The sequence below is a fragment of the Chaetodon auriga genome, chromosome 24 (assembly GCF_051107435.1).
Source record: "Chaetodon auriga isolate fChaAug3 chromosome 24, fChaAug3.hap1, whole genome shotgun sequence".
NCBI lineage: Eukaryota > Metazoa > Chordata > Actinopteri > Chaetodontiformes > Chaetodontidae > Chaetodon > Chaetodon auriga.
In genome coordinates, this window is record NC_135097.1 from 3,669,532 (window position 1) to 3,695,614 (window position 26,083).

At 44.3% G+C, this 26,083-nt stretch overlaps 2 protein-coding genes across 2 annotated transcripts; one reads left to right on the top strand and one right to left on the bottom strand.

Moving 5' to 3' along the window:
• Nucleotides 1–349: 349 nt before the first annotated feature.
• usp12b (ubiquitin specific peptidase 12b) lies at nucleotides 350–17,508 on the bottom strand. The gene is made up of 10 exons (XM_076725194.1): nucleotides 17,342–17,508; nucleotides 12,881–12,961; nucleotides 12,709–12,792; nucleotides 11,593–11,722; nucleotides 10,267–10,544; nucleotides 9,887–9,963; nucleotides 9,646–9,729; nucleotides 8,796–8,993; nucleotides 8,323–8,401; nucleotides 350–5,481 (listed from the first exon to the last, which is right to left on the bottom strand). Exons 1-10 carry the CDS (start codon nucleotides 17,387–17,389, stop codon nucleotides 5,380–5,382), a joined length of 1,161 nt encoding a protein of 386 aa, XP_076581309.1. The 5' UTR covers nucleotides 17,390–17,508; the 3' UTR covers nucleotides 350–5,379.
• rasl11a (RAS-like, family 11, member A) lies at nucleotides 11,662–26,083 on the top strand. Its single transcript, XM_076725195.1, has 9 exons — nucleotides 11,662–11,766; nucleotides 19,392–19,708; nucleotides 21,108–21,164; nucleotides 21,310–21,392; nucleotides 23,000–23,040; nucleotides 23,120–23,249; nucleotides 23,499–23,574; nucleotides 24,410–24,486; nucleotides 25,301–26,083. Exons 2-9 carry the CDS (start codon nucleotides 19,549–19,551, stop codon nucleotides 25,445–25,447), a joined length of 771 nt encoding a protein of 256 aa, XP_076581310.1. The 5' UTR covers nucleotides 11,662–11,766; nucleotides 19,392–19,548; the 3' UTR covers nucleotides 25,448–26,083.

Here is a 26,083-nt window from a genome sequence, read left to right on the forward strand (position 1 = left end):
GTTTGTTCCCCTGAACCATCTGGAAGTCGTTCTTGGAAGCTTTTCAGGAAACTGCAGGCGTTCTTAAAAGATCTGTGGCAGGTGATTGGACAAACCATCTGTCACAGGCTAACGTCAACCAATCAGATCAAAGAACTATAGAAGAGTAAAAGATCATCTCCATGGAGAAAAACCTTCAGTGATGTTCTTTGCTCTTCAGTCAGTGAAGAGCAAAGAACATAATGCTAACCTCGTGTTAGCTTGTTGTTTTTGAGCTGTCATCACATCTAAGCCCCGCCCAAATCTCCCAAACTATCCGTTTCACCACAAACTGAACCAGAAAACACAGGAGACGGTGGATTATTCCATCTTCAAAACCAGTTTGTGTTTTATTTCAAACAGTTTGGACGTCGTCATCCCCAAACTTCGCTGCATCTACGTGAACTTCAGACAGCAGCTTGTGCAGCGGCAGCAGCTCCCACAGAACGACCAACCGCAGGCGGATTCGCCAATTAAACGTCGACCACAAAAACCAGGTCAAAGCACTGAAAGGTGAACCTTTCAGAGACTCAACCGCCGCCATCTTTACCGCCAAATCTTTCTCTTTTCTCCATAATGGACAATTTGATGCAAATCAATGCATAAAAACATAATTTACGTTCCTAAAGTTGAATTTCAGAGACACAAATGAAGGAGTTTGAAGGTTTCCTGAAGGCGATCTGTCGTCTCGGGCGTCGTTAATAATTCGTTCGTGTCCGTGAGGCTGCTGTCGCTTTGCACACTGGTTGCAACGTACAATATCGGAGTGTTAATGACACATTCAGTCACCGTTCGCCCGTCACACACCGGCTTCAAAACATTTACATTCTTGGTGAGTCTGAAAAAGTGGGAGTGATGTGAACAACCGAAGCCCTGGAGGGACATTTCAGAGGACAGAACGACTTATGCTGTCAAAGGAAAAATCCACCGGCAGACGTCAGTTTTTGATATTTGATGAGTTATTTCCCATAAGCCCTCAGAAAAGACAAAGACGCTCTTCTTCTTTGCAGACGACATCATATTTTAAATTATAAAACAAATCAACAGTGCCGTAAACACTGATTGGGTAAATAATCACAACATTGAGTATTTGCATGAGTAGGTTGAAGTATTTAAGCTGAGTATTTAAGCTTCACATGTTCTCCATGAACTAGCTGCTTATTAGCATGCATATTAGCAGCATAGCACCAGCTTTCCTTCAAGAACCTCTAATAATAACAAAGAAGCTGTTGTTCATGAAATATGCTCTTAATAACCCTCAAAATAAGCCATTAATACATTAGATAATGACTAATAAACAGCCTACAAGGTGCTAGCATGCATGCTAATGACCAGCCAGTTAATGGTTAATATGTGCACCTTCGTTGTCTTTTCGTGCTCTTCACAGGAAAAACACCAAATCATTAAATCGACTGCGAGACCAAAAGAAAAACTTGTTCTCGAAGTTGAAAGTGGATTTTTCCTTTAAAACAGCGACACACAGAACAGTTCATAGTCAGCTATTCTCTGCACAGCAGTTTCTTGTTTGGACAACTTCATGAAATCTGGGAGTTTTGTGGTTTGTTTATTATTATAATTATAATTTATACTGTGGCCGGTCAGACAATGTGAGCTTTGGTTGGTTTTCGGCTGCCTGGGACGCCGGATTAGTGGGACGTTTCAAAGCCCAGGCGCATCGATTCATTATCAGAAAAAAAATATTTTGGGATCTAACGTCAACTAACATTTTCTGCTGATTACTTCAAGCGATATTTATATTCCAATAATAACATCTGTATTTATGTACACGTCGGCATCTCTCGTCACACACTCCCCAATGAGACCAAAGTAATCTTTAAAATATCCAAAGCTGCCTACAACAGAGCGGTAGACCAAATTCAAATTAGTGAAATATATCAAAAAAAGAGTGAAACGTCTAAGAAAAAGAAGATAACATAAACATTCAGAATATTAATATTAATAGTATTTAAATAAAAAAAGAGCCTTTCGAGCAGTCTCGTTGATGATGACATTTACATTGTTGGGGACTAGTTATTTCCATGAAATGAGATTTTTAACTCAATCTGTGGACTTTTATCAACACAATAATGTGATTTTGTGCTTTTTTCTTAAAATGGGAACACGCCATTGAATGCGACTCTCAGGAGTCCACAGTGTCCTCTGCCTTTCCACTCCTTTGCAACCATAAACTACTTCCTCTGACTTTTAAAACTTGTGTAACTGATGCAAATGAAGCGGCTCGACGCCCCCCGACAGATTCAGTTTCCTTTCACGTTACTTGAGTTTAAGAGCAGCACGGACAGGGAGAGGAAACAGTTCAAGTCTCAGTGAGTGAAGGGGAGCGTTGGCGACCCGTCATCTGAAGTCGCTTCCTTTCCGTCAGTCGTTCACCACGTTTTGACCGAGTGAATGAACTTGAACTTGCACGTTTGTGGTTATAATAACAGGTTTTAACGGCTAAATACGACAGAGGACATGCCGTGAGTTTGGATATGGCTCGGCTTGCTGGCAGTGTGCTAACGTCACCCAGCTCGGGTCCACAAAGGCCAGAAACCCTCCTGAGTCACGGCTGATTCTAAATTTTGTCTGTTTAATGTTGTTTCTTTGCATTTTTGTCTGACGGCTTAAAGATTCTTCACAAAACAAAGTTAACGAGCCGTTCAGCGACTGAACTGCCAGTAAACAGCAAAGCAGGGCTAGGATTCATGACAAGACCTGGTCCTGGATCAGGACTACAGCTGTGTTAAAGCCGACTTCATCCCCGCGTGCGGCTGCAGAGGACGGTAGCCAATCAGATACGAGCTTACATGTGTCGTAGATCACGTCGTGGCGTGAAAACGCTGCCAGCTAACCGCGAGATATCTGAACCCCACATCACTCTGACCTCCATTACTCAAAAGACTTGAAAGGAAGTGAGGACTTTCAGAATAAAGTATTTTTGTCACAAGGTGATGCTGTTAAAAGTGCTTTCCTTGTTTTAGCAGGAGCAAACTCGGGATTATTGAGCCGAACTCCACACGATGTTTTACAGGTTAAGCAGCCCTATTTTAATGTCACTGTACATTTTAACATTCAGTTAATACTGGCCCGCCGCCGAGACGCTCGACCGCCGGAGAACATCAACACCTTCAAGGCTGCCGACGGCACGTTTCCACCCGCCCTCCATCTGCTGCAGAGTGACGAGGTGAGCTCACTTGTTGATCTGGGACAGCCCAGTCGGGTGGAGCTTGGCAGTGTAAAACAAGCTTAAACAATATGAAACCAACAAGCCTTCATTTGGTTTGTTTGTGCGTAAAACGAAAACAACGCAGAGGTCAGAACGAGTACAGGCTTCAAAATGTTTCTCTTCACCACAGCACACTTAAAACTCGACTGAAAGCATCTTTTACCTCAGTTATGCATGCGATTTATTTATCAGGCAAAAAAAAGTCTTGCTGCTCGAATTAGAGGCTGCGATGTTCCGCTCCGTCACTGTAAACTGAATATTTATTGGTGAAAAAATGATAATGAAAACAACTGTTTTACCTTAAAGGGCTGGCTACTACAAGCGTTTGGGCAGTACAGTTTCTAAGCAGCTGACAAAATGTGTTTATGGTTCGTCTGCCACTAATTATTTTAAATTAATGTTTTATTAGTCTCAAAATTTCCAAAATCAGCCTCTAAAGGAGATCAAGAAAAGCAGCGTCTAATTGAAGTAGCTGTAAATGTTGCTCATTTTCATTTGTTAAACAACTTCAGAAAATCCTAAATTCTTCAAACGTTAAATCAGAAGTTTAGATTTTAAAGATACGGTCTGAGTCTCTTTGTATTTAATATCCTGAGCCGTCGACGGACAGCTGACTGTTAGCACACTGTTAGCATCGCCCGGCTTTACAGAGGGCTCCAGTTTAACGTCGTGGAGTGAAAAACATGTTACGTAGCTGCAGCTGCAGGAGAAACATTCGAGCCAGAGTTGATCTGCCAGCGCGTGATTGGTGGCTTATATTACGAGGCGTATGTAAGCGGGTGTCAGAGTTCGCTGAGGAACGAAAAGGACGAGACGGACGAAGACATTCAGCCTGAACGTAGTGTGACAGTTTGGAAGTCTGAACCGACTTAAAAAAGCTGTTTTTTTGTGTGTGTGAGTCCCTTTAAAAATGGTACAAATGTGCATATTCTGGCATTTTACAAAAGTCAAAATGTTAAAACACAAACATTTGAAAGCAAACTGCAAAGGAGACTGTGCTTGTCGTCAAAACCACAAAAAAGGCGGCCTAAAAAACAAAGTTAGCTTATGCTGTTAGACGCTCTTCGTTCAATGTCTTCCCTCGTCGAGTTTTCCTGCTGTGGCACGACCCACCGGTAACGTTCAAAGCGAAACCTTCGCTCAGCTAGCTAGCCGTTTATAACTGGGGTGTTGGTGAACTTCAGGGCTCGTTGTTTGGTCTTTCACCATTTTTGCCTGAAAATTGCGTAGATTTTTAAAACGAGACAAGCTTTAATGGAGAAAACTCAAATCAGATTTTTCCAATTTTCTTGTTCTTTAAATTTAAGTTGTTGGATTTTATTTTCTTGCGTAAAAACTAAAAATAATGAGCCCCTCTGTCCGATTCGTCAACATCTCTCTGGTAGCTGGTTTTCATGTCACGCTCTGCCTTTTAACACTATGTCATTAGCACCACTTCACGGCACAAACACTGCAAACTAGCGGCGGCGCGCTGCGTTTGCTAACGCGTCCACGTCATTCGATCCGTAAAGGTTGTGTCAGTGGTTCTGTTGTGGCAGGCGGGACGTCAGATATTAGTGTCTGTCTCCGGAATGATTTCTTTGGGGAGTTTTCTGGGGTGAACGCACGGTACCTGTGTGTTAGCATAAAAGCTAATTTAGCACGGTATAATATGCACACAAAAAACGCTTAAGAGGACTGTGCCAACACTGATGGTTACCATGATGAGGAGGATTACAATCAGAAGTTGCTTAAGCGTCTCGTTCGAAACAGCTGATTGGTTACTCTGCGTCGTCTCAAACTGCTTTTACCTCCCAAACGGACCGCTGTGCACACGGCGATGACAGCCTCTTGGATTGGCGTTACTCAGTCTTCCCCGCTGATGCCCCAGTGCAAAGCGAGTGTTACGGATTCGGCCATCTTGTTTTGTTAAGGTGCTTTTTTTGCAGTGTGGGCTCAGAGGTTTTGAATCCAGGAGGCTGGCATGCGACCTGAACACGTCTCAACCGATCCGAGTGGCGCTCCAGTGCAAAGCTCCGCCTACAGGGAATAAAGCCTGGATACTTATGTGAGCGTACTGGGCGGAGCCGGCGGCGGCCATAAGCGCCTCCCCCTCTGTTGAGTGACAGTCTGTTGGGGTTTTACCGCTGGCTGGTTCAGTCTCTGGACTGGTAGAACAGGATGTATCCTGACTCAGAGTTCTTGGAAATGTCCGACGTCAGTCCGTAGAACTCCTCGATCGCCTGGGCGTCAATTTTCTACAAGGAAAGAAGATGAATGGTTGGTTTAGACACGCGGCGTTCTACGACTTTCTGCAGACAGTTTGACGGCAGCTGTGCTTCATCGACATTTTGGGGATGATTCAAAGTGCTTTCCGGGCGACTGGACTTGAGGTTCTAGAGGACGTTTCAGAGAAAGCAGATAAACGTATTTGCCAAAACTGTTGAACTGTTCCTTTAAGTAAAACCCATCCTAAAATAAACCTGATTTATTCTCATTATTCCTGAATTGTTCTGAACTGCACATGAAAAGATGTTTACTGCAAAAACAACAGAAGCATTCAGTTGTTTTTTGTTCATTTTGAGCTAAACGTGTGGATTTCTCACTTGTTTTCTGATCAAGATTTTAACTAGATCGTCTTAAATCATATCACAAAACGTCCTCCGGCACTTCAACAGCAGCTCTCAGACTGTTTTTTTTTGTTTTTTTCCACAGCCTATACATAAGGATGACCTGAAGACATGACGGGTCTTTGAGGACGACATAAGATCCGTCCCTTCGGTTCGCTGCTGAGCTGTGTTGTGTAACACTCACGACCAAATCTCCATTTAAAATCCAGCATGTTAACCAGTAAGTGGTGAATATCTAGAGACTCCTTCCTGACGACTGTTTTTCATTTGGTGCAGACGGAAAGTGGCTGGAAGCAGACAGTGTATGAAATATACTGGTGGTGAAAACAGGAGATATAACTTATAAGAAGTAAAGAGACGCATTTGAGGGAGAGAGCGAAAGCGAGAAGCCGGCGAGGCACACGGGGAGAGTAAATCTCCACAAACCGTAAAGAATGATAAGTTAGAGTTTCTGCTCTGCAAACTCAGCGGATTCTGACAGACCTCGGCCAGTTTCCCTCCACCAGACCAGATGTTCCAGTGGCCTCCTTCCCATCGTAGTGGAAAAACACTCTGGATGAGTTTTAAACATCAGTCCTTCGTGTTTCCTCTGTATTCAAACAGCAGGGCGACTTGAAGTAAAATAAACCATTTTAATTGGCCAAATGAGAACATTCAGTGGATGTTTAATTGGGCCAAACTACGACTGAACTGGAGCCACACTGGATCAGGAAGGAGGACCAATCAAAGATCAGATTTTAACCCATTTACTACAACTCACTTCCTCTTTCCATAACGAATGCTGATTTACACTTTGAGTGTTTTTCTACCGTTGACTTCCATTAATGACATTAGAGCGAACAACAAGCCTGCATTGATTTCTGTCCACGTTACGACATCGCTGTGATGTAACGCAGCCGATGAGCACTTAGACTGCATTTCTCCACGATGACAAAATGAAGGCAGACTCAGGATCAAGTTTCGAGAGTCGGCTGGAAGTCAACGGGGAAAAATACATTAAAACAGTGAAGCGTGCGTTTCAAAATGTTGGCAAAAGGCAATAAGTGGTCGTCTTTTTGGAAGGTGGTCGGAGGATTAATAGTAAATAATGTGCAAACTGCGACAGTGTTCAATTGGTTTGCTTCATTTATTCAGATTCCTTGTTAGCAGAGAGACTTCAATTGAGCTGAACTTGCAAAGCATCTACAGCAGCTTCTTTTGGGTTCCCTCTAGAAGCCTGTTTGTACACGTGTCTCTAACACAGTTTATACCTCACGAACCCTGGAACGTTTAACCGTCATGGCTGCACGCTCAGTTAACCGCTGATAGCTTGATTGCTGTGGCACGGCGTTCTTTTTTCTGGCACGAGGAAAGAAAAATAACAAACTGAGAGGTTACTGGGCTGCAGCTGAGGCCCAGCGGCACGCCGAGGCTTTGGCCGCCGTCTGATGTGGTTGACTGCCAGTGACTGAGGAGCTACATCATGCTTCTGGCTAACGCTGCACCAGTAAAGCTGCACTTCTGGTTTCATATACTTTGCATATGTCGGAGGGTCTGAGAGGCTGTTAGATTTCCCTGCTCGGATCGAGAAATCATCACGTCATCGTCACTTTTGTCCTGCGGCTGTTTCGTCTTTGGCTGCTACTGAAAGTGTTAGCTGAGCGCCATCAGACATTTGTACGTAGGCTGCCATGTTTTTTCCTGTCACTAAGCAGAGGCTGCAGAGGATCAACAGAAGCTCCACATCAGCGTCACCCGCTCGCAGATTGTAAAAATCAGAAGAAGAAGAATGAGGGGCTGGAGCCGGCCGAGCGGCATATTTTGGATTTTCTGAACACTATGTGCTGTCCAGGTCTTCCTCATCACACTGACGCCTGGTTTAAAACTGCATAATTGAGATGAAGAATGTTTCAAAGCAGGGACGAGTTGAACGGGCTAATCCGGCGCTCCGACCTGACGCCACTTTCCTGTTTTCTTTCCCCTGTCGTCTCCTTCCAGTCCTCCTTTATTAACACCTGTGTTTTCCCGACCGTCAAAGGCCGCCTTAACTCCTCATCATTTAGCCAAGGTATGTGGGTCAGGCCGCCGCAGGAAATCCAGACACAACATTCAGAGCGCCAGGATCTACAGAGTCTGGAAGGACGGCTGGTTGGAATTCCTGTCTGGTTAGAACAAGGTGGGAAACTGGACGGCCGACGGGGACGACATGACAGTCAGCCGTGAGGATGCTTCACATTAAAGCTGTTTACACTGGTCATCTGCTTCTCATGGAGGTGAAACATCAGGAAGTCTGCTCTGTCACATCTCTTAATTGGTTGATTTATTTCAGTCTTTTATCACAGCGGTTGTCTCGTTGAGCTAAGAAAACTAAAGCTAAATGTTTAGCTTCAGCTCTGAGAATCTGTGTGTTTGTACAGGATCATTTGACTATGTGCTGAAATGAACCCCGAGGACGCGGCTGTCAATCAGAAAGAGAATAAGAAGTCTCACCTCTACGATGTCGTCGTCAAACAGCAGCCAGAAGCCGTGGCTCTTGACGATGGTGATGTAGTGTCCTCGGTTGGGACCGCTGCAGAGACAGATTGACAGCTGTCGGTTTTGTCTACTGACAATAAAGTTTATTCAAACAACGTGTGTGTTGTGTAGTTCTACTGTGGACGGAGGTAAGAAGAACAGATAAAGATGAAACACTTCTGCAGTAATACTATGTGACACATATTAACGTTTGCCTCGTTAACGCTCAGCATCCAGCAGCCTGCAGCCGTGAAACGTTACACAGTTATGAAGTGAGTCAGAAGTTCAGTGAGATCAACAAAACCCTCAAGCATAACGTAGATAACGTATCAATACTGCCCATCACGTATCACTGATGAGGGTTTTTGGAGCTGCCTCAACATGATGCTGTTTAGAGGAGGAGGTCTGAGGTTTGACATCACAGGAACCCGGTGGGACGGAGCTCCTACCTGCCACAGTGTACAACGACGGCCACCAGGTCGTACATGCGGTCGGGGTTGGTGGCGTCCCCGGACGTGTTGAAGAGGCGGAGCTCCAGGGGGAAGACGACGCGGTAGGACAGTTTGGTGTAGCGGTGCAGCTGGTCCATGTATTTAAAGCGCTTCAGGTGGAGGGCGAGGATCATGGGCAGCTTCTTCACCCTCATCCTGACGGAGACACACACAGAGGTTTTGTTTTTTTTTATCTTAAAAGAGGAGGATGGCTTCTAAAAGGTCAGCGGAGGTCAGACGGCGAGGGTGACGCATCCTGGAGAAAAGACTCCCTGTTCTCAACCAGGAGTGTTCTCAGACGCCCTGTGCGGCCCTCGTTCCTCAGCGCTGATGCGAGGTGCAGCCGCCGGTGACAGCGTGGCCCTTTCAGGCTAATGGATCTACTCGATGCACTTAGTGGAGCTCAAACACAGCAGACTGGGGGGGGGGGGGCTGCTTGAACTGCCTGAACTGTCTGAAACCTCCACAAAACCAGCCCACTGAAACATGATGCCATGATCGGTCTCATGGTCGGAGAGGATGAAATTAATGTTCCCATGATCACAATTAACAGTGTTTAATTAAACAGCACGTTTCGGTAGAACTCAACCAATTATTCATTTAGATCAGACGACTGTGCAACATCACAATATAAGAATTTTATGATAAAATACTGTTTTCATCAAGGTGACGTCTAAATAAAGAACAGAACGGAGGAAAGACAGAAAGACAAAAAGGAAAAAGAAAGACACAGAAAGAAAGAAAGAAAAAGAGACAGAGTCAGATTCTAAATGGAAAACAAAAGCGACCAGCTGATGATGTCACTCACCTTTTCTGGGCTTCCTGTTTGCTGCGACACTGCTCACAGTAGTATTTGTATTCACTACATAAAGTCTCTGTGTTGCTGAAGCCCCTGTTGAAGAGACACACACACACACACACACACACACACACACACACACACACACACACACACACACACACACACACACACCCCATGTCTCCATGTCTTTCCACCTCAGGTGAGCTGAACAGGCTTTTCGTGGATGAGTGATGAGACCACCTGTTACCTGAGACAGTGTGTGATGGAGGTGTTCTGCTCCACGTCCACCGACAGGTCCAGGAAGTCCTCGTCTTTACTGCTCACCTGCGAGAGAGGTCACATGGTTTGTCTTACTCACGGGACAAAAGACGGTTTCTGTGTGTTTCTGTGAGGAACAGATGGTGAACACCTGTTATGATGTGGAAGGTTAAAGGCGCCCTGTGGAGTTTTCTTGTTTACAAACAAATCACGTGTTTGTATTCAGGACGTCTCTCTCATGATACTCTCACCTGTTACCTGTCAGCCTGTTCACCTGTGGGACGTTCAAACAGGTGTTTGGCTGAGGTCAAACAGAGGTCAAACATTAAATACGTTGTCTTTGTGCCGTGAGACGTCTTCCTCACTTACGGCTTCACAGTTGAGGCAGCGCGTCTCATTGGTCAGTGTTCCCTGGAAGATCTCATGGACCCAAGTCTGTTGTGTCTCCTTTCCCCCTTCGCCTTCTCCTCCTCCTTCGCTCCCTCCTCCTCCTCCTCCTCCTCCTCCTCCCCCTCCGCCATTCTGCACCAGTTTTCCGTTCTGCTGGCGCTCCTGGCTCTTCTCCTCCTGGAGCAGGTCTGCAATGGTGTTGAGGAGGTAGTTGAGGAACTCGTGGGCGTCCTGCTGCATGTAGTTGTCAAACAGCTCTGCGGGGGACAGATGCAGGAAGACAGAAATACGTGGTGAGACAGAAATACAGCCTGGGAAAACTAAAAATATGCAGAGGGATACAGAGAAGGATGTAAATCAGAGGAGGAACGGCTGGCGAGCCCGTGGGAAACATCCTCGCCAGCAACGGAAGGGGTCCAGTGTGTCCTGACAGCGGTCTTACACTCGCCTCCAATGAGCCAAAAAGCCCATAATTCATAGCTCAACAACAGAATCATGCTCTCTACTCCGTGGAGCCTCCATCAAACCCCGCGGAGCCGACAGCAGCCCCGGCCGGACCGCAGGAGGCGACTGGAGGAGCTGGACAATCACTGAGCTTGTCTATGAGACGTAAGAGGCGTCACTGTGGATAATTTCTGTTGACCAAATGTTGTTTTGAACCTCTTTTCTTTGCTTTCTGCATCCTGAAGAGGAGCTTTTGTTGAGATCGGGACTCCGATTGAACTGTGGGGTTTGTATGGAGTCTGTTCACTCTGACGAAGGCTCAAAAATACCTTTAAATTATTAAAATACTGGAAAATAAAAGGCTAATTCTGTAATTTCTTTGAAAGTCCGGCCCTCTCAGTGTCTGCTTTGAAGCATTCTGTCCTTCGGATGAACGAAGTCGACGACCCCTGATGTAAACGAAGAGACAGACGGCGGAGGAAGACGCGTTGAGGAGCGCGAGAACAGAAAATAAACAACATCAGCATGTGCTGGCGAGGAGAAATACAGCCAATTAAAATGTCCGCTTCTTTTTCATCCGCTCCAGGATTTGGCTGACGGCTTTATTTCCTCAGCTGTGAGACGAGCGTCTCGGCTGAGATTACCCTCCCCGGCCTCGGTTTGATTCTCCTTCCTCCCTCGACAATCTGTGGACTCATCTGTGAGTCTGCTCAAAGAACTGATGAGAGAGTGTTTCAGGTTTTACACTCGTGCACACCTGGTGTTGCTACGTGGACAAATCCAGGAAGTCATGAGTTTGAGCGTTTTAATTTGAAGGTTTCAGCCCGTTAACCTGCGCCGTCGTGCTCTAACCACACCCACCATTTTCTTTCCTCAGCCGCGAGATGAATTTCTTGGGTGGGATGACTCCGACCTTCTTCTTCTGCGTTGCGATGCTGTTGAACAGGTCGGCCAGACAGGTGAGGAGGGACTCCTTCCGACGCGGCTGCACCTGAAACCACAGGAGGACACACACCTGTTGACTAGAAAGCACAGGTGAGGCGAGGCCACATCCAGCCTGAGCGCTGACACTTTATCTAATCTATTGGACTGATACCACGAACCCATAACACACACACACACACGGTGATATGGATGAGCTATGACTTTATATTTAACTCATGAATCAGGGTGAGAGGTAACTGAAGAGGACTCTAAAGGAGGACGTCTCTCTCTTCAGGTAATTAAACACCAGATAAATGAACACTCCCTCCTGAAGTGTGGCTCAAATATAAGGTGGGGGCCCTCAGTCCAGGAGCCTTTTCTGAAGCAGGAAATACCTCCAATCAAAGGGCAACACACAGTAAATTCACCATTTGACGAACACTCGCAAATGTCTTTTCTTTGTGTTGAATCGTTAGCAACACGCAGACGTTTCAGGTGTGCTACACAAGTGTTCAGGAGCTACCTTAAACTGGTCAAACTACAATTTATCTCAGCTTTGGTGTCATTTCTGTTGCTCCGGCCGCTGATTCTTGTAATTTCTTGTAATCAGACAGTGAAAACAAACGATGATACAAAAGCAGGTGGTCAGAGTAGGAGCCAAACATCCATCAGACTTCCTGATTTGAGGATGTATTCACCAACACGCTCGTTCACGGCTGTCTGACAGGCTCAAAACTCATTTTTCTTGCTCTTTCTGAGCTAGTGTTGCTGTAATAAACTACAGCTTTCCTTTAGCTCTACTAACTCCAAAGCTACATCATAAACCCAGCTGCAGACGACCCATAATGCAACGCTCTTAAGCAGCGTCTGAGGCCGGCTCCATTCAAACAGAACATCTGCTGAATACCTGAGCGTCTGGTCCTTGAATGCAGCACAATCCTCTTTCATTCAAGCGTGACATCCAGTATTTTCTAAGTGCGTTCTTTACGTCTGAGCACCAGTCCGCCGCACAAACCCGAGGACAGAAACGCCGGCACCTCTCTCATCACTCACCTTGTACGCCAACACCTTCTCCCTGAACGGTCGACAGAAATACAGCGCCTGCAGCACTGAGTTACAGTAGCAGGTGTTGCCGAACTGGAAAGAAGAAGCAGAGACAGAATGAGGGACGGAGGGAAAGAACGCGGCGGCGCTCCAGCTGTGCGCTCTCTCCGCTGACACTTACATTGACCAATCCAAAGTAGTGTTCATTAACGGGAAACTGTTCCGGTCCAATCTCCTTTTCCAAGGCAGAGGCATTGGCGCCCTGGAGGAGGAGAAGAAGAGGAGAAACGGTTAATGGATGATCTGGAGATTCTTCTCGTTATTCACCATATTTGATGTTGATTGTCATGATCTCGGGCGAAACGCTGCGTCAGAAACCCTCCTTTGTCTGCGGCTTCCTGCTCATTGTTTTCTGTTTTCCTGCTCTGCCGGACTGTCAACCATCTGTTTGTGTCAGCTGTGTTTCCTGCGTCGTCTCGCCTGGTTCTACACTCTGGTTCTCTCTGTGTTCCTCTGGGAAGGTTTGGTAACTTTAACGGTAATTAAAGGGCATCCCTGTGCTGAAAACGACATTATTTCACAAGACGACACGTGAGGTCGTTTCATTTCTGGTGCAGGAAGAAATCAGACAAACTGGATGGTTTCTGCCTTTTTACACTTAGATATTATTCCGCTTAAAGGTTTATCAATACAGGTGAAGAGTCATGTTACATAAGAGGAGAAACATCAGAGTCTATCAGCATCAGGCCACAATCAGCTGAATGTCTCGACATGTGGACGGTGCACGCGTTCTTAAAAACCACTTCCTGATTTTCTTATATTACCCAACGGTGCCCAAAAATATCTGAGTTTCCTCTCATGACTCGGCCATGAACTGAGTTTAAAAACATCCCCAGCGAGCTGAGAGGAGAGCCGATGGTACGACATCAGGCAGGTGAACTCCTGTTCATTTACTGCTCCGACAAGAAAAAGTGAAGGTTTACTTCAGGTAACGATTTGAAAGCCTGAACTCTGCAGAGAGATCTTTTAGATTTTAAAACGCAGACTAAATAAAGGTCAGAGAGATTTTGAGTCTGTGGAATGAAAAATATGTGTCACAGTCTGAGGCTGCAGATCATCTTTTAGGGAAAAAACAGCATTAGAAATCAAAGTTTGTGAATGTGTAGAAAGCTTGTCTACATGAAATCTGCTGATTATTTTGACAAATCATCGATCATTTAGTCTGTGCAGAGTCAAAAAAAACATGAAATCACAACTTCCCACAGTCCAAAACACAAAGACTCCTCGTTTACTATCAGAAATGACAAAGAAAAGCAGCAAATCCTTCCCTTTGAGACTCCGGACTAATCACTGCAGCTCTCACTGATTCCACTGAAATTGTTATTTCAGTGAAAATGAAAATCCCTCTGGTCAGTCAGAATAATCTCAATATGTTTTGCAGCCCTAACTCGCGTGCAAGTTTGATCAAAAGTGATTAAACGAAGACTCCAAGCTGTAAACTGCAGATGTTGAAGCTGTGTTTCACAGTGAAATCACACTTTTAAAAGCAGGACTTTAAGGATGATTTTAAAATGAAAATCTGTCTTGTAGAGGCTGAAATGACCACAGATGATCTACAGGCGTTACATGTCAAACACGAAACAGTTTCTGCAGCAGGTTTCTGGATCGTTCTCAAGAACTTGGCCGTCACAGTTTGAAGCAGCTCACTGAAAGCGCGGTTCTGTTTTACTATAAGAGCAACTGCAGCTTCCAACTGTATCCGTCTTTCTGCCGGGTGACTCATAAACAGGCGTAGCGTGACTAAAATCTGACCAAGACGAGTGTGTTATTGAGGAAAGCTGTGAAATTTAACATCAGTCATCATAAAAGCTTTTGTTTCTGGATGTCTGAGTTTGTTACATTAAAGCAGGAGAGAGATGCAGAGGGGAGGCGGTGATGATGATGATGATGATGATAAGGATGATGCAGCTTTTCCTTCAGGGGTGAGTGACTACATAAGTGGAGGCACGCTGATGTTACTCATCATCACGCTGCGGTCCGTGCGAAGCCAACAAGAGACGAGCAAACGGGCTTATTTATCGAGCAACGCGGCGTCCAAACAGCGCCGGGCTGTAAACAAAGCCGGTGCACACAAAAACAAACGGAGAGGAAGGCAAATATCTGTCTGCAGAAAGGTTTGTCCAGTACGTGCTGCGAACACACGGCACCATTAAAATGTGTTTGAAGAGACGATGTCGAGGTGAAGGTGAAGCAGGGCGGCTGGAAAACCTCAGTCCACACCGACGTCAGAGAGTCCAGACGGCTGACTGATCAGTGTGATCCTGTTCATCATCGATACCAGAGGAGAGATCACATGAAGAGGAGTACTGCTGTTCGTAAACCAAGAACAAACTTTCAGTCTCAACTTTAAAGGCGACACCGACAAGAAGTCCTTAAAGTGCTCAGAAAGACGAACACCTGAACAAGTCCACCTGCTGAAAAAACCTCCTGAACAGCTACTCAATGGACCTCCTGCTGGGACAGATTCTGATTTAAAACCTCGAGATATGAAATCAAAGAATTAGCAAACAATACCGTGAACTTGACTTTTAATTCTTCAATGTTCATGCAGATTCATCTTTTTCTCTTTAAAGACCTTACTTTGACAAAAACAGAAAAAAGCAGCCCTTTGTTAACATTGAACAAATAAAATCTGAAAAATCTGCCAAAATTAAACATACTTAGATTTAAATTAGGGATTCATCTCATCAGTGAATAATTACACGAGATTATGCTTCAGATCTCAGTGCAGATCCAGTTCACCTGGTACTAAAAAGTACTGAGATTTGATTCCCAGCTTTAATCAAAGAGTTAGATCATCTGCTATTCCAATATTCTGTATTTCCCAAATTTAGAGGCCAAAGCTGTGATATAAACATGATCACAGAGCTGGGAAATAAAGGCCTATGAGACTGGATATTATCTGGGATTGTAGAGCTTCATTCGACCGTCCACAGTGACACAAACACTAAATGTGTAAACCAGTTTGGTCCACGTCCCCGTTGACCGTTAACTTCATGTGTCCTCTGTGAAAACATCAACAGCGTTAGAGTTACTGAAGTGCAACTGTCCGGCTCTGGGTTGTGCTGCCCTGCCCGTGACTTTCACGGTTTCACCAGCAAAATTGATTTTCTGAAAAACAAATACCTTCCGGGCAGCAACTGGTAGGCTGCCAAAGAGGCAAACACACTGAGCAAACCTGCCAGACACAGCCAGCGCCGAGCCCGGTTAGGATTTGTCCAGTCGCCGCTGGACAACAACGACTCCCGGCCTTCACGCCTGGACCGGTTGCTCGGCCTGGTGTGTGGTCTTGAAAGCGCTGTGCGTGTACCAGCACACGCAGACACACAAACCAGCAGCAGCCAGCAAATTAAAAGCCTGCAGCAGACTTCTCTGTGGCATCTGCCCGGCCGTCTGTCAGCCCTGAAAGGTGCAGCGGGAGGAAACGGGATAAGTTACAGTCAGAAGTTAATCTTCTGGCTTTAAGCTGCACCGTCTGCCTCAGGATAAACAAAGACGGAGCTGTCACACCGAACGCACATCAAGCAGCGTCACGCCGTCTGACCTTTTTAACCTTGGCCTGTCTCTGGCAACCTGGCGCACAGGTTGCCGTCCTTCAGCGGGAGAATCTGTGCTCAAGCCGATGTGCCTCAGAGCAAGGCGCCCCACGGCTGACCTCTGACCTCCCAGAATCCCTAAACAACGATCAATAAAGTTTCATGTTATCCAAGCCTTCTAAAAAGCCATTTAGGAGCAGAGGGCTGCTGGGGATTTAATTATTTAAAAGCATTAAACGTGTGGAGCTCAGTACCGGGCAGGGGGCTTTCACGGTGAACCTAAAGCCGATGAGAGCGTGAGGAGGTGGGACAGAAACAGGAAGCATGAGCGCCACACTTGGCTTTCAATGGACTGACTTTTATTTACCCTCACAAATCCTCACTCCACAAAGGGTTTGGCCGAGGTTAAAGAGAACCAAAACCTGAAATATTAGCCAAGTGTCCGTCCAGAGGAAACATTCAGGGAGGGTCCCATGACAGGAAATGCTGAATTTCTCCATCAGTTACAGATTTAGAGATAGCAACGTCAGCTGGATGAGGTGTTTACAATCCATGCCCGTACACACGGTTAGCTATTCACTCGCCTTTTATGAGCAACGACTAGAAAAACTAGCTGTAGTAATACCGATTTTCACCAGGAAGACCAGTGAGCAAACAACTTTGACCCAACAGCCACTGAGGGCTACCGCGGACTAGCAGGCTAAGCTAGCTAGTTTTCGCCCGTTGGTCAACCCTGCCCTTCTCCCATAAACAAACTATAAGCACACCACAGCTGGCTAATGAACTGTCAAACAAGCTTGCTTTGTGAACAATACCACGCTGTTTTTAACCTAACTGACGCTACACGCGGGGCTGAGCAGCTGCTGTTAACAGGCTAAGCTGTACAACTTTCTGGAAACCCTGTGTGTTATTATCATGTTGCCCTGAGAGGTTAGCAAACAGGCTAGCAGAGCTGCTAGCTTAGCGTACTGGCTCAGTAGCCCAGGCACCGGACAGAGGCGCTGCGCACAAACACCAAGCGACAAAGCCGAATCTCAGCTCCTTACCATCGTACAAATCGAGGCGATCTTTCGGACTGTCATCAGTATTTCCATCCGTAAGCCGCCATGTTGGACCGAACCCCGATGTTGAAATTATCAGAGCCGATGCGGCTGCAGAGTTCCGGGAGAGCCTTCTGCCCCTGTCTCGTAACGCTAGTAGTGTAAAGACACACATAATAGCACGCGCAACTTCCGGCCTGTTATTTCAAAATAATACTGAATAAATAAATATATATTTTTTAATATTAATTTAAGGTTTCTTTTTTTCTTTCGTTTTTTTTATATATAGTTATAAACTAATATTGGCTAGCTAGGTGTAGTTCATGCCTTGTGTCTTCAGTTTTTCTATTGGAGAATTTTGGGACTTTGGGACTTTAACAGTCTCCAATGTGTACAGATAAAAATAAAAAATCACGTATGAAAATTGACATTTGACTGACACTTTCAAAACGTAAAACTTCGAATCTAATTTAGAAGTACAGCTGAAATTCTGACGAATTTGGTCAAAGTGTGGTGATCTGTTACCTAATCTAGTCTTTTTCTTATTGTCAACGTTTCTCACACAACGCTTCCACTGGTGACTTTCTTCGCCCTACAAAATATTTCTGTTCGGGGGACAATGATGCTCGTGAAAGATCCAAAAAATGAACTGAAGTCAAAAATGCACTGGTTATACGTGTCTTATTTTGAATGTAAAACACATGGCTTCCGGTATCGCTCGCTGTATCTGACTTTAACCAGCTTCCTCCCGTCCAGCCCGTGGAAGCTGTGAGGGAGTGTCGCCGACGCACAACTTCGATTCGTTCAATTTCAATATGGGGCTAGAATCGGCGGGCGGTGCTTTGGGTTGCTGACGGCATGGGGCCTCTTTTGCGTGTCATTTGTATTTTAATAAAATAGGAGAATGAGTAATGCATGTAATGCGGCGAGTCTGCAGGAGCTGCATTAAAAATGCCACTGTTCTTGGAGGAGAAGAAAGCTCTGATACTGAAAACAAACACCACCCGGATTAAGGAATATAAAGAGTCGCTGTCCACCTATAAAAAAACAGCAGAGGGCGACTCTACAGTCTTTAGTAAATTGGTCAATTAGCCACAAGAGATGTCTTACTTATGATTTTATTTTATTGGTAATGCTTGTATTTGTACTGAAGTTGAATTTTGAATAGGCTAGATGACATTTTCTTGACTAGTATTTTTACACTTTGTGCTATTACTACATTTACCTCAGCAAAAGTACACAGTATCCTATTTCTTTTTTTTATTCTTATTCTTTTACTTCTCTCTAATTTCAGAGTCCCATAAGCCATAAACTCAAGAATATTATATTCTGCATAGCATCTCATAATGTCTCATCTGATGATTTTGTCATTACCAAAATCTCCTCTTTACACTGAGTCATTATTATTATTATTATTATTATTATTATTATTATTATTATTATTATTTAGATGTATTAGCAGGTATGTACATTTAAAGCAAAAAATCAATCAAAATTATCTGGACTTTTTTTTCCTGGCAGTAATGACCTTCCATACTTATTTAGTATGGACTGATGAATTGATTCTTTCTCCCTCCTCTACGTTAAGCCTAAACTGAAGTGTAATAATAATATTTAAATTTTTGTACTGGACGTACAGTCCAATATGACCAATTTGTTTAATAGCTTCAACGTGACAAATCTACATTTCCATGTTTATCAGCGCCAAGAAGCTTAATGATATCTGGGTCAAGGCTGGGAAGAGGAGCCCAATTTAGAGCGGTCTCACGGGAATATCAGAGGGGATGGTTCGAGGTCTGCCCCCCTCCTTCAGCCTCTGTCTGTGCTCTCTGTCGGCACTCACAAACATCTGGAATCGGTGCGAACCAGAACACTTCTTTTTGTTCTTATTGATGCGTCTTATCATTAAACCTGTTTGGTGATTAGTTTTTTTAAATGATGGCCCTGCAGAAGTTTTTCTGTGGAGGAGAACTCTGATCTGGAATACTTTGGAAATATTTGGGAATTTTGGAACTTTGACGCAAAGGAAAACCTGTTTTTTTTTCTGATTTTGAAGGACCAAGAGTAAAGTAGAGGCTTCGACCGGAGACAGTTCAGCCCTCCGTGCTGCCTCTGCAGGATCATTCAGGGAGTATTGCAGTATTTCCCCGGGGCGGAGGGGCTCGCTGGGCTGCGTTATTTCAGAGCTGATCCGGGGGCAGAGGGGGAGCTAAATGCGGCTGACTGGCGACCCTGCACCGGGAACCATGAACAGCAGCAGCGGGTCTGGCAACTTTCTGCTGGTCCCCATACCGGAGTATCCCCTGCTGGACTGTGTGCCCAACAAGACGGTGAAGATTGTGGTGCTAGGGGCGAGCAACGTCGGGAAAACCGGTATGGATGGATGGAGGGATCATAGGTGCCGTTCACAGGAAGGGAAAATGGGAAAAAGTCAGCTGGATGAGGAAGTTTTTAAACAGAGGAACTGTAATTCAACTGCTGTAGGGATTAAAATGTGGAAAAGGGAGTTTTGATGCATTTCAGTGTGAGAATAACAGCTGATTACTGCAACTTGTTGTCATAAATATCTTTGTGGTATATTTGTCTAATAGAGGTGGGAAAATATGGAAGGAAAGAAGTGCAAATGTTTGAAGGGCACTACTACTCCTGAACAGCAGGGGGAGACATTTTGCATTTTCTGTGCATCATTTTCAAATAATCTACCTTTTTTATGATTTTTTTTTTTTATGTTAGCTTTAATTCATTATAATCAGTGGTGCAGGATGTATTCAGATCCTTTTCTTGAATCAAAGTAGAAAATGTCTCAAAGTAAAAACTACAACTAAAACTCCTGCATTCATTATATTATTTATTACCAAACACTAATTTGTACACAGAATGACATGTTTTTCATATTTCTACTATTGTTAATAGTGCATTGATGTGTTAGCTGTATTGAAGAATTGCTGTGGAGCTAATTCTAAGAATTTTATGTACTTTTGTGTTGTTGAATTTTCAGTCTTTTAACATATAAGTTAATCATATATTTTTTTGGTATGGTATGGTAACAAATAGCTATATCTGCTATATATATTTGCCTTTGGAATGTAATGGAGGAGAAGTATAGTTGGATGTAAAGTTGGAAAGACATAGCAGAGAGGCAGCATTTAATGAAAGGCGCAATCAAGTTGCATTCTGGGAAATGTAGGATTCAGGGACCAGGATGAAGGGACTAAAAATCAGGATATCTCAGCCCTTCCTGCTCTGATTTTGACCAGTCTTCTTTTAAACTGTCTCTTGTGAGTCCCTCATCTTTATGAATGTGCAGCACTGAAACGCCGGAGTGGCCCTTTAATGTGTTAAATCGGTGGAGTCATCCTTTAATAGCAATGCAAAGAAACGCTCTTACTGAGATGAAGCTAACAGGGATCCTAAAGGATAAATTAAGTGATAGTGAACCCACAAAAGCCAAACCTTGTCCTGAATCCTAAACAACAAGAGTTGGATGAGATAATCATTAACAGTATAAGATGACGCATGATTGCAACATCTGATTCTGAGTATTGGTGAATCATTGTCTTAGTTCAGACTTTGGGCCTGTTGGTTTCACTCATGTCTCTGCTATGCAAGTCTTCAAACAAACAGCAGCTCTGGATGCAGGTTTTAGATTTCGTGCACACTGTAGCACAGGTTCAGAGTAAAATATTCAATCTTGAGTTTATTTCCTTTGTCATTACACTCTTTGGATTCATTTTCTGCCTCCCTGATTCAGACTTTCCTTGTCTCTGTTCAGCTCTGATTGTCAGGTTTCTAACAAAGAGGTTCATCGGGGATTATGAAGCAAACACTGGTGAGTTTCCCTCCATCCATCATTAATAAAGTAAGAATCGTTCAGCACAGTGAGCGACTGACTGCAAAAGTCTGCTGTAGAGAAAGCCCACCATTGATCCATTCATCCATCCGTCCGTCCATCCTGTCTCTTTCATTCTCCCCAGGAGCGCTCTACTCCAGAAAGGTCACACTGGATGGGGAGGAAGTGTCACTTCAGATCCAGGATACACCCTGTGTCGCTCTCCAGGTAACATATGGAGGCAGAGAGACACCAGTCATGTTTCCATCACACAGCTTTCATTATGAACACAACATCTGGATGCAAATGACAACCCTCTACTTGAGTTTTTTTTTTTTTTTTTTTTTAGCTTTTTTGCTAACTGCCACTCAGCAGTCAAATAGAACAGCCAAAACATGCCTTCCTAACAAACTGTGCCCTCAGTGTGTGTTGTTATTTAACTACTGCACAAGGAAGTAATCACAGAGGCAGAAGAGGTTGATATGTGAGGGGTCACCATGTTAGCTTCCCTGTGGGATTAGTAGACTGTCCGAGACCGGCCTTTGCTTTTGGCCTACAGTCCAAGCAAGACAGGAAATGGAATTTGTGCTCAACTACGCAAGAGCAAAACCAACCCCACTGCTAGTTAGTATGCTGATGCTAACATGCTAGATGATTTGCTTGCTAACTGACAGCTAGCAAGTTAGCTTGGAGAGCTATGTAGCTTATAGTTTGCCGGTTGACAGATGGCTAGCATGTTAGCAGTTAACCATGTTGTTAAACCAGCGATGCCAAGACTTCTAAGGTGTTTTCTCTTCGAGCCAAACATCCATTTTGTACAGTGGGATTTAAAATATATCCATTTGCCTCTTCAATTGATAAACTGTGAGAAAATGTTTAAAAAAAAAGTTGCCCTATGATGCTTAATGTTCAATCTAAAAGCTGAACTCATTAAAGCCCCCAAATTTCTTACAAAAAGTCCCAATTTTTTTATCTCAAAGCAGTTTCAGGAATGTATTTGAAGTGATAGGAAGTGACCTCAGGACCATCTCCTCGCCCATGATGAGTATAATGAGCGCAACGTGCCACACGGCTCACCCTGCTCCACGCCGGCGGGCCTGTTTACAAAAGCAGGCCTCAGAAGCTGCTCATTTCCTCCACCGGGGAAGATAACGGAGGGTGAGGAAGTTCCTCCCGGCAGGACGACTGTGCTTCCAGAGATTAGACAGAAATAATTGGTGTGCGGTGGCAGAGAGGTTAAAAGCTGCTTCACCAGAGATTTTGAAAAGCTTTAGTCGAACTCGTTCTCAACTCTTGATTACAGAAAATATCATTTGCTTGACAATCATGTGGACAAAAGGAGTTGGCCAGTCCTGAGCTGACAGCAGGGTGGTCTGGAGGGTTGGAGCTCTGAACCAGCAGGTGTGGGTCAGTAAACAGCCATTTCTCTTGGCAGTGGGCCTTTTCAGTAAAACCACCGCCTGCTCACTCACTTTGACCTGCTCGGGATGATGCATTGAAAGGGCCGTGGACATTTTGGGTGAAACCAACATGTGTTTTGCTGATACGGCACCTCTGCAGCCATTTTTTCAACAAAAGCCACTTGGTCAATGTCAGGAAAACATTAAACCAATATTAATGGTACAGGATAGTGTTACTTTTGTTAAAAAAGTCCAAAGTGTAGTGGAGTAGTACTATAAAGAAGTATAACATGCAAATAGTGAAGTATGTGAAAGTTGTGTCACTGCAGTACTTATGGGAAACTGTGATTTTTACAGTTTTCTGATATTTGACAGACTAATGCTGGTGTTAGCTGCAACCCTAAACACCCATTTTTTATCTGTGTATGTCTTCAGGATGATGCTGAGGGCCTGTACTGCCAGGAGCAGATCAACAGGTCGGACTCATTTGCTTAAATATGAATAAAACTTAGGACGTGATATCCTGTAGTAACTGTGCAGTAACTGCTCTTCCAGGTCAATCTACTGGGCCGACGGCTACGTGCTGGTTTTCTCCATCACGGACCACAACAGCTACCGCACCATCCAGCCGCTGTACCAACATGTCAGACGCATTCACCCCTCTGGAAACATACCTGTTATACTGGTCAGTGTGTGTGTAAAACATCCATTTAAACAACATGTTGGTGATGTGTTCAGTAGAGGAGGTTTAAATCTGCTGTGTGGTTTGATTCAATGCTGTCACATCAATGGCTGCTTCATTTTAAGTGGAAAGTTGCTTCAGTGTTTAGCAGCGCCAAAGTCTTTCCCTCCGGTCGAGAACAGACAAGAACAGTTACCTACTAACCCTAATCCCCTTAACATAATCTGTCCTATAATCTGTAATCTGCTGCAGGTTGGCAACAAGAGCGACCTGCTCAGAGCCCGACAAGTGCCGGCAGACGAAGGCGAGACGTTAGCAGCGTCGCTAGGTGGGACATCCTCCTCCTCTTCCTCTTCTTCTTCTCCTTTTTCTTCTTCTTCTAATGAAAAAGTAGACTAAACTCAAGTTCATTCATTCATAATTCAAGTTTAAAAAGAACCATTTTAGTTATGATCTATTATTGCGTTTAACCCTTAAAAACATCATCAGGACCGTGCAGCTTTGGCTTTACCAGGTGTCATGACCCACCAACAGTCAGATGTTGCTAAATCCTGATTGGTGCACAGAAGTGTGTGACATCACTGGTCTCCGCCGCCCACTTCAAGCTAGTGGGAAGAACACAAAACCAGAAATCTCTCATGTGAAACTGTGCAGAAAATTATGCTCTCATGTACGATCCCATCACTCAAAGCTGAGAAAGTGCCTTAAAATTTGGTGTTTTCTTCATGCAGTCTGGTGGACCTGCTCACATCTCGTTTTCCTCATTTACTCTTTCTCTTTTGACCTCTCCACAGGGTCACTGGTACTTGCTCATTCTTCTGATGTTTTTACATGATACTTTAACTTATTTATCCATCCTCACGTTCCCCTCATTCGACTCATTCAAAAGCTTGACGATGTTTTGTTTTTGTGCAGAAACTCGATCAGAGACCGTGCAGCTAGCACGGCAGACCGAATTTTTCCCACAGTAGCCAATTTGTAAATACATCTGGCAGCTGTTTATTCAAGCTCCGAAAGTACCGTCCAATTATACCCGGTGTGGACACACACATATTTCTGTCTCCCTCTACACCGTGTCCTCCGTGCTGCCTAATGAATGAGGAATGCTGAGCGTTATCTGACAGATAAGAGCAGCGCTGATCTGGAAGTGTCTCTGCTCGCAGGAGGGGTTTACTTTGAGGCCTCGGCCAGAGAGAACCACGAGGGAGTCCACGCCGCCTTCCTGCATCTCTGTCAAGAGGTGGGACTTTCTGTTGTTAATTATTGGTTGGTTAAGGGTGGGTTAAGCCATTTTGGCTGTTTTTGTCTAATGAAGACATTTCATACAAAGATATCTTGTTGAATCCATCAGACTTTCAGGGGTTTTCACTTCCTGTGGGAACTCTGATTTCCCACCATTTCCCACTGATGCTCAGAGTCACCAAAAACATACAAAAATACCACATGTTTGTCTTTTTGGACAGAAAAAGTCTGTTCTGTATATTTGCTTTTCCTGTGGAGTAATAAGAGTTTTTACCCAGAGGCTCATTTCACTTACATTTTTAGACTGTGTGTTTCCTTTTCTGGCTTTCAAAAGAGCAAATCTTCAAACCTTATTAGTAGTGACAAACCCACCCATTTTAGCATCTTTGAGCCCATTGTTTTGGTTTTCTGGCCCTCAACTCAGCTTCCATTAATCACGTTTCCAATCAATGCAGGCTAATATTTCAGCAAAAAAGATCTAATAAATCAACTGTACACTATGTCCCCAGACAAAGTTAGCAGCTAGCTGGTGAACATAGTGCAGCATTTGGCAGCTAATATTTCCCTCAAGACTTGGTGGAGACCAAAAAAGAGCTAAAGAGGAGTGTAAACTTGGTGTCAAACTCATCAATCTTGTGTTTATAGCTTGTTCTGCTGCCCCCAAGTGGCCAAAAATCATTAAACGCAGCTTTAAAACTTCTGACACTTGTTCTTCAAGTAGATACCTGTGATTAGTTGTAACAAAAAGTAAGTGTATAGTCCCCCCAGACTTGGTTTTATTTCAGCGAGTCACTGTGGTCTCTGCTTTCCAGGTGATCCGGGCGTTGGGAGGAGGGAATGGGGAGAAAAGAAGAGGAGGCCTCCACCTGGCCAGGCCCAAATCTCCCAACATGCAGGAGCTGAAGAGGAGGTTCAGACAGGTCCTCTCATCCAAAGTCAAGTCAGCCACAACTCTCTGATTGCAGGATGGGACCAAAAACAACATGCAGCTGTACGAGCTTCCATGGAAATAAAAAGATTCTAGTCCTTCTTTGATGGAGGGCTGAAGAAACATGGCAAGAGGCCTCGATATGGAAGACTTATTACTTTAAGTTTGGGAATTCAGGCCGTTAATGGCATGGAAAGGCACGGCTGACCCTTTCTACAGTGATCAAAGCATTTTGAAGAAAACAAGCAGTCGTCTTCTGACAGACGGATAAAGACAATGACTGAATGGAGCTTTCTGGCAGTTAAGCCCTCTGTTTTTTTGGATGAGGCTCATGGTCAACACGAACTCTTCCCAGGCTCAAGTATGACAGGGATGCTGCTCAAAGTCGACCCGCAGAGGCTGCTGAAAAAACAGGAATTTGGCTTTTTAGGCTGAAAAATCACTTTTATACATCACAAAAGTGAACACATCAGATTATTAACAGGATAATTTCAAAAAAGCGTTTCTATTTTGGTTTTAATTGAGATTTCTTTGTCATCTTTGCAACTAACTGAAGCTCCAAGGACTCATTTTGTGCATTTGGTTCACGGTTGTTAATCCAAATGAGACCAGTGCCAGATTTCAACTTTGCCGATACCAAATAAATGAAGTGTGAGTCTCCGTCCTA

Bases quoted from the DNA above. Each gene is read 5' to 3' on its own strand.
- usp12b (XM_076725194.1), bottom strand. From the start codon at position 17,389: ATGGAAATACTGATGACAGTCCGAAAGATCGCCTCGATTTGTACGATG. The intron at 12,962-17,341 runs GTAAGGAGCTGA...CTCCTCCTCCAG, and splicing joins TCGCCTCGATTTGTACGATG to GGCGCCAATGCCTCTGCCTT. The intron at 10,545-11,592 runs GTGGGTGTGGTT...TGTCCCCCGCAG, and splicing joins GCGGCTGAGGAAAGAAAATG to AGCTGTTTGACAACTACATG.
- rasl11a (XM_076725195.1), top strand. From the start codon at position 19,549: ATGCGGCTGACTGGCGACCCTGCACCGGGAACCATGAACAGCAGCAGC. The intron at 23,575-24,409 runs GTGGGACATCCT...CTCTGCTCGCAG, and splicing joins GACGTTAGCAGCGTCGCTAG to GAGGGGTTTACTTTGAGGCC. The intron at 24,487-25,300 runs GTGGGACTTTCT...TCTGCTTTCCAG, and splicing joins TCCTGCATCTCTGTCAAGAG to GTGATCCGGGCGTTGGGAGG.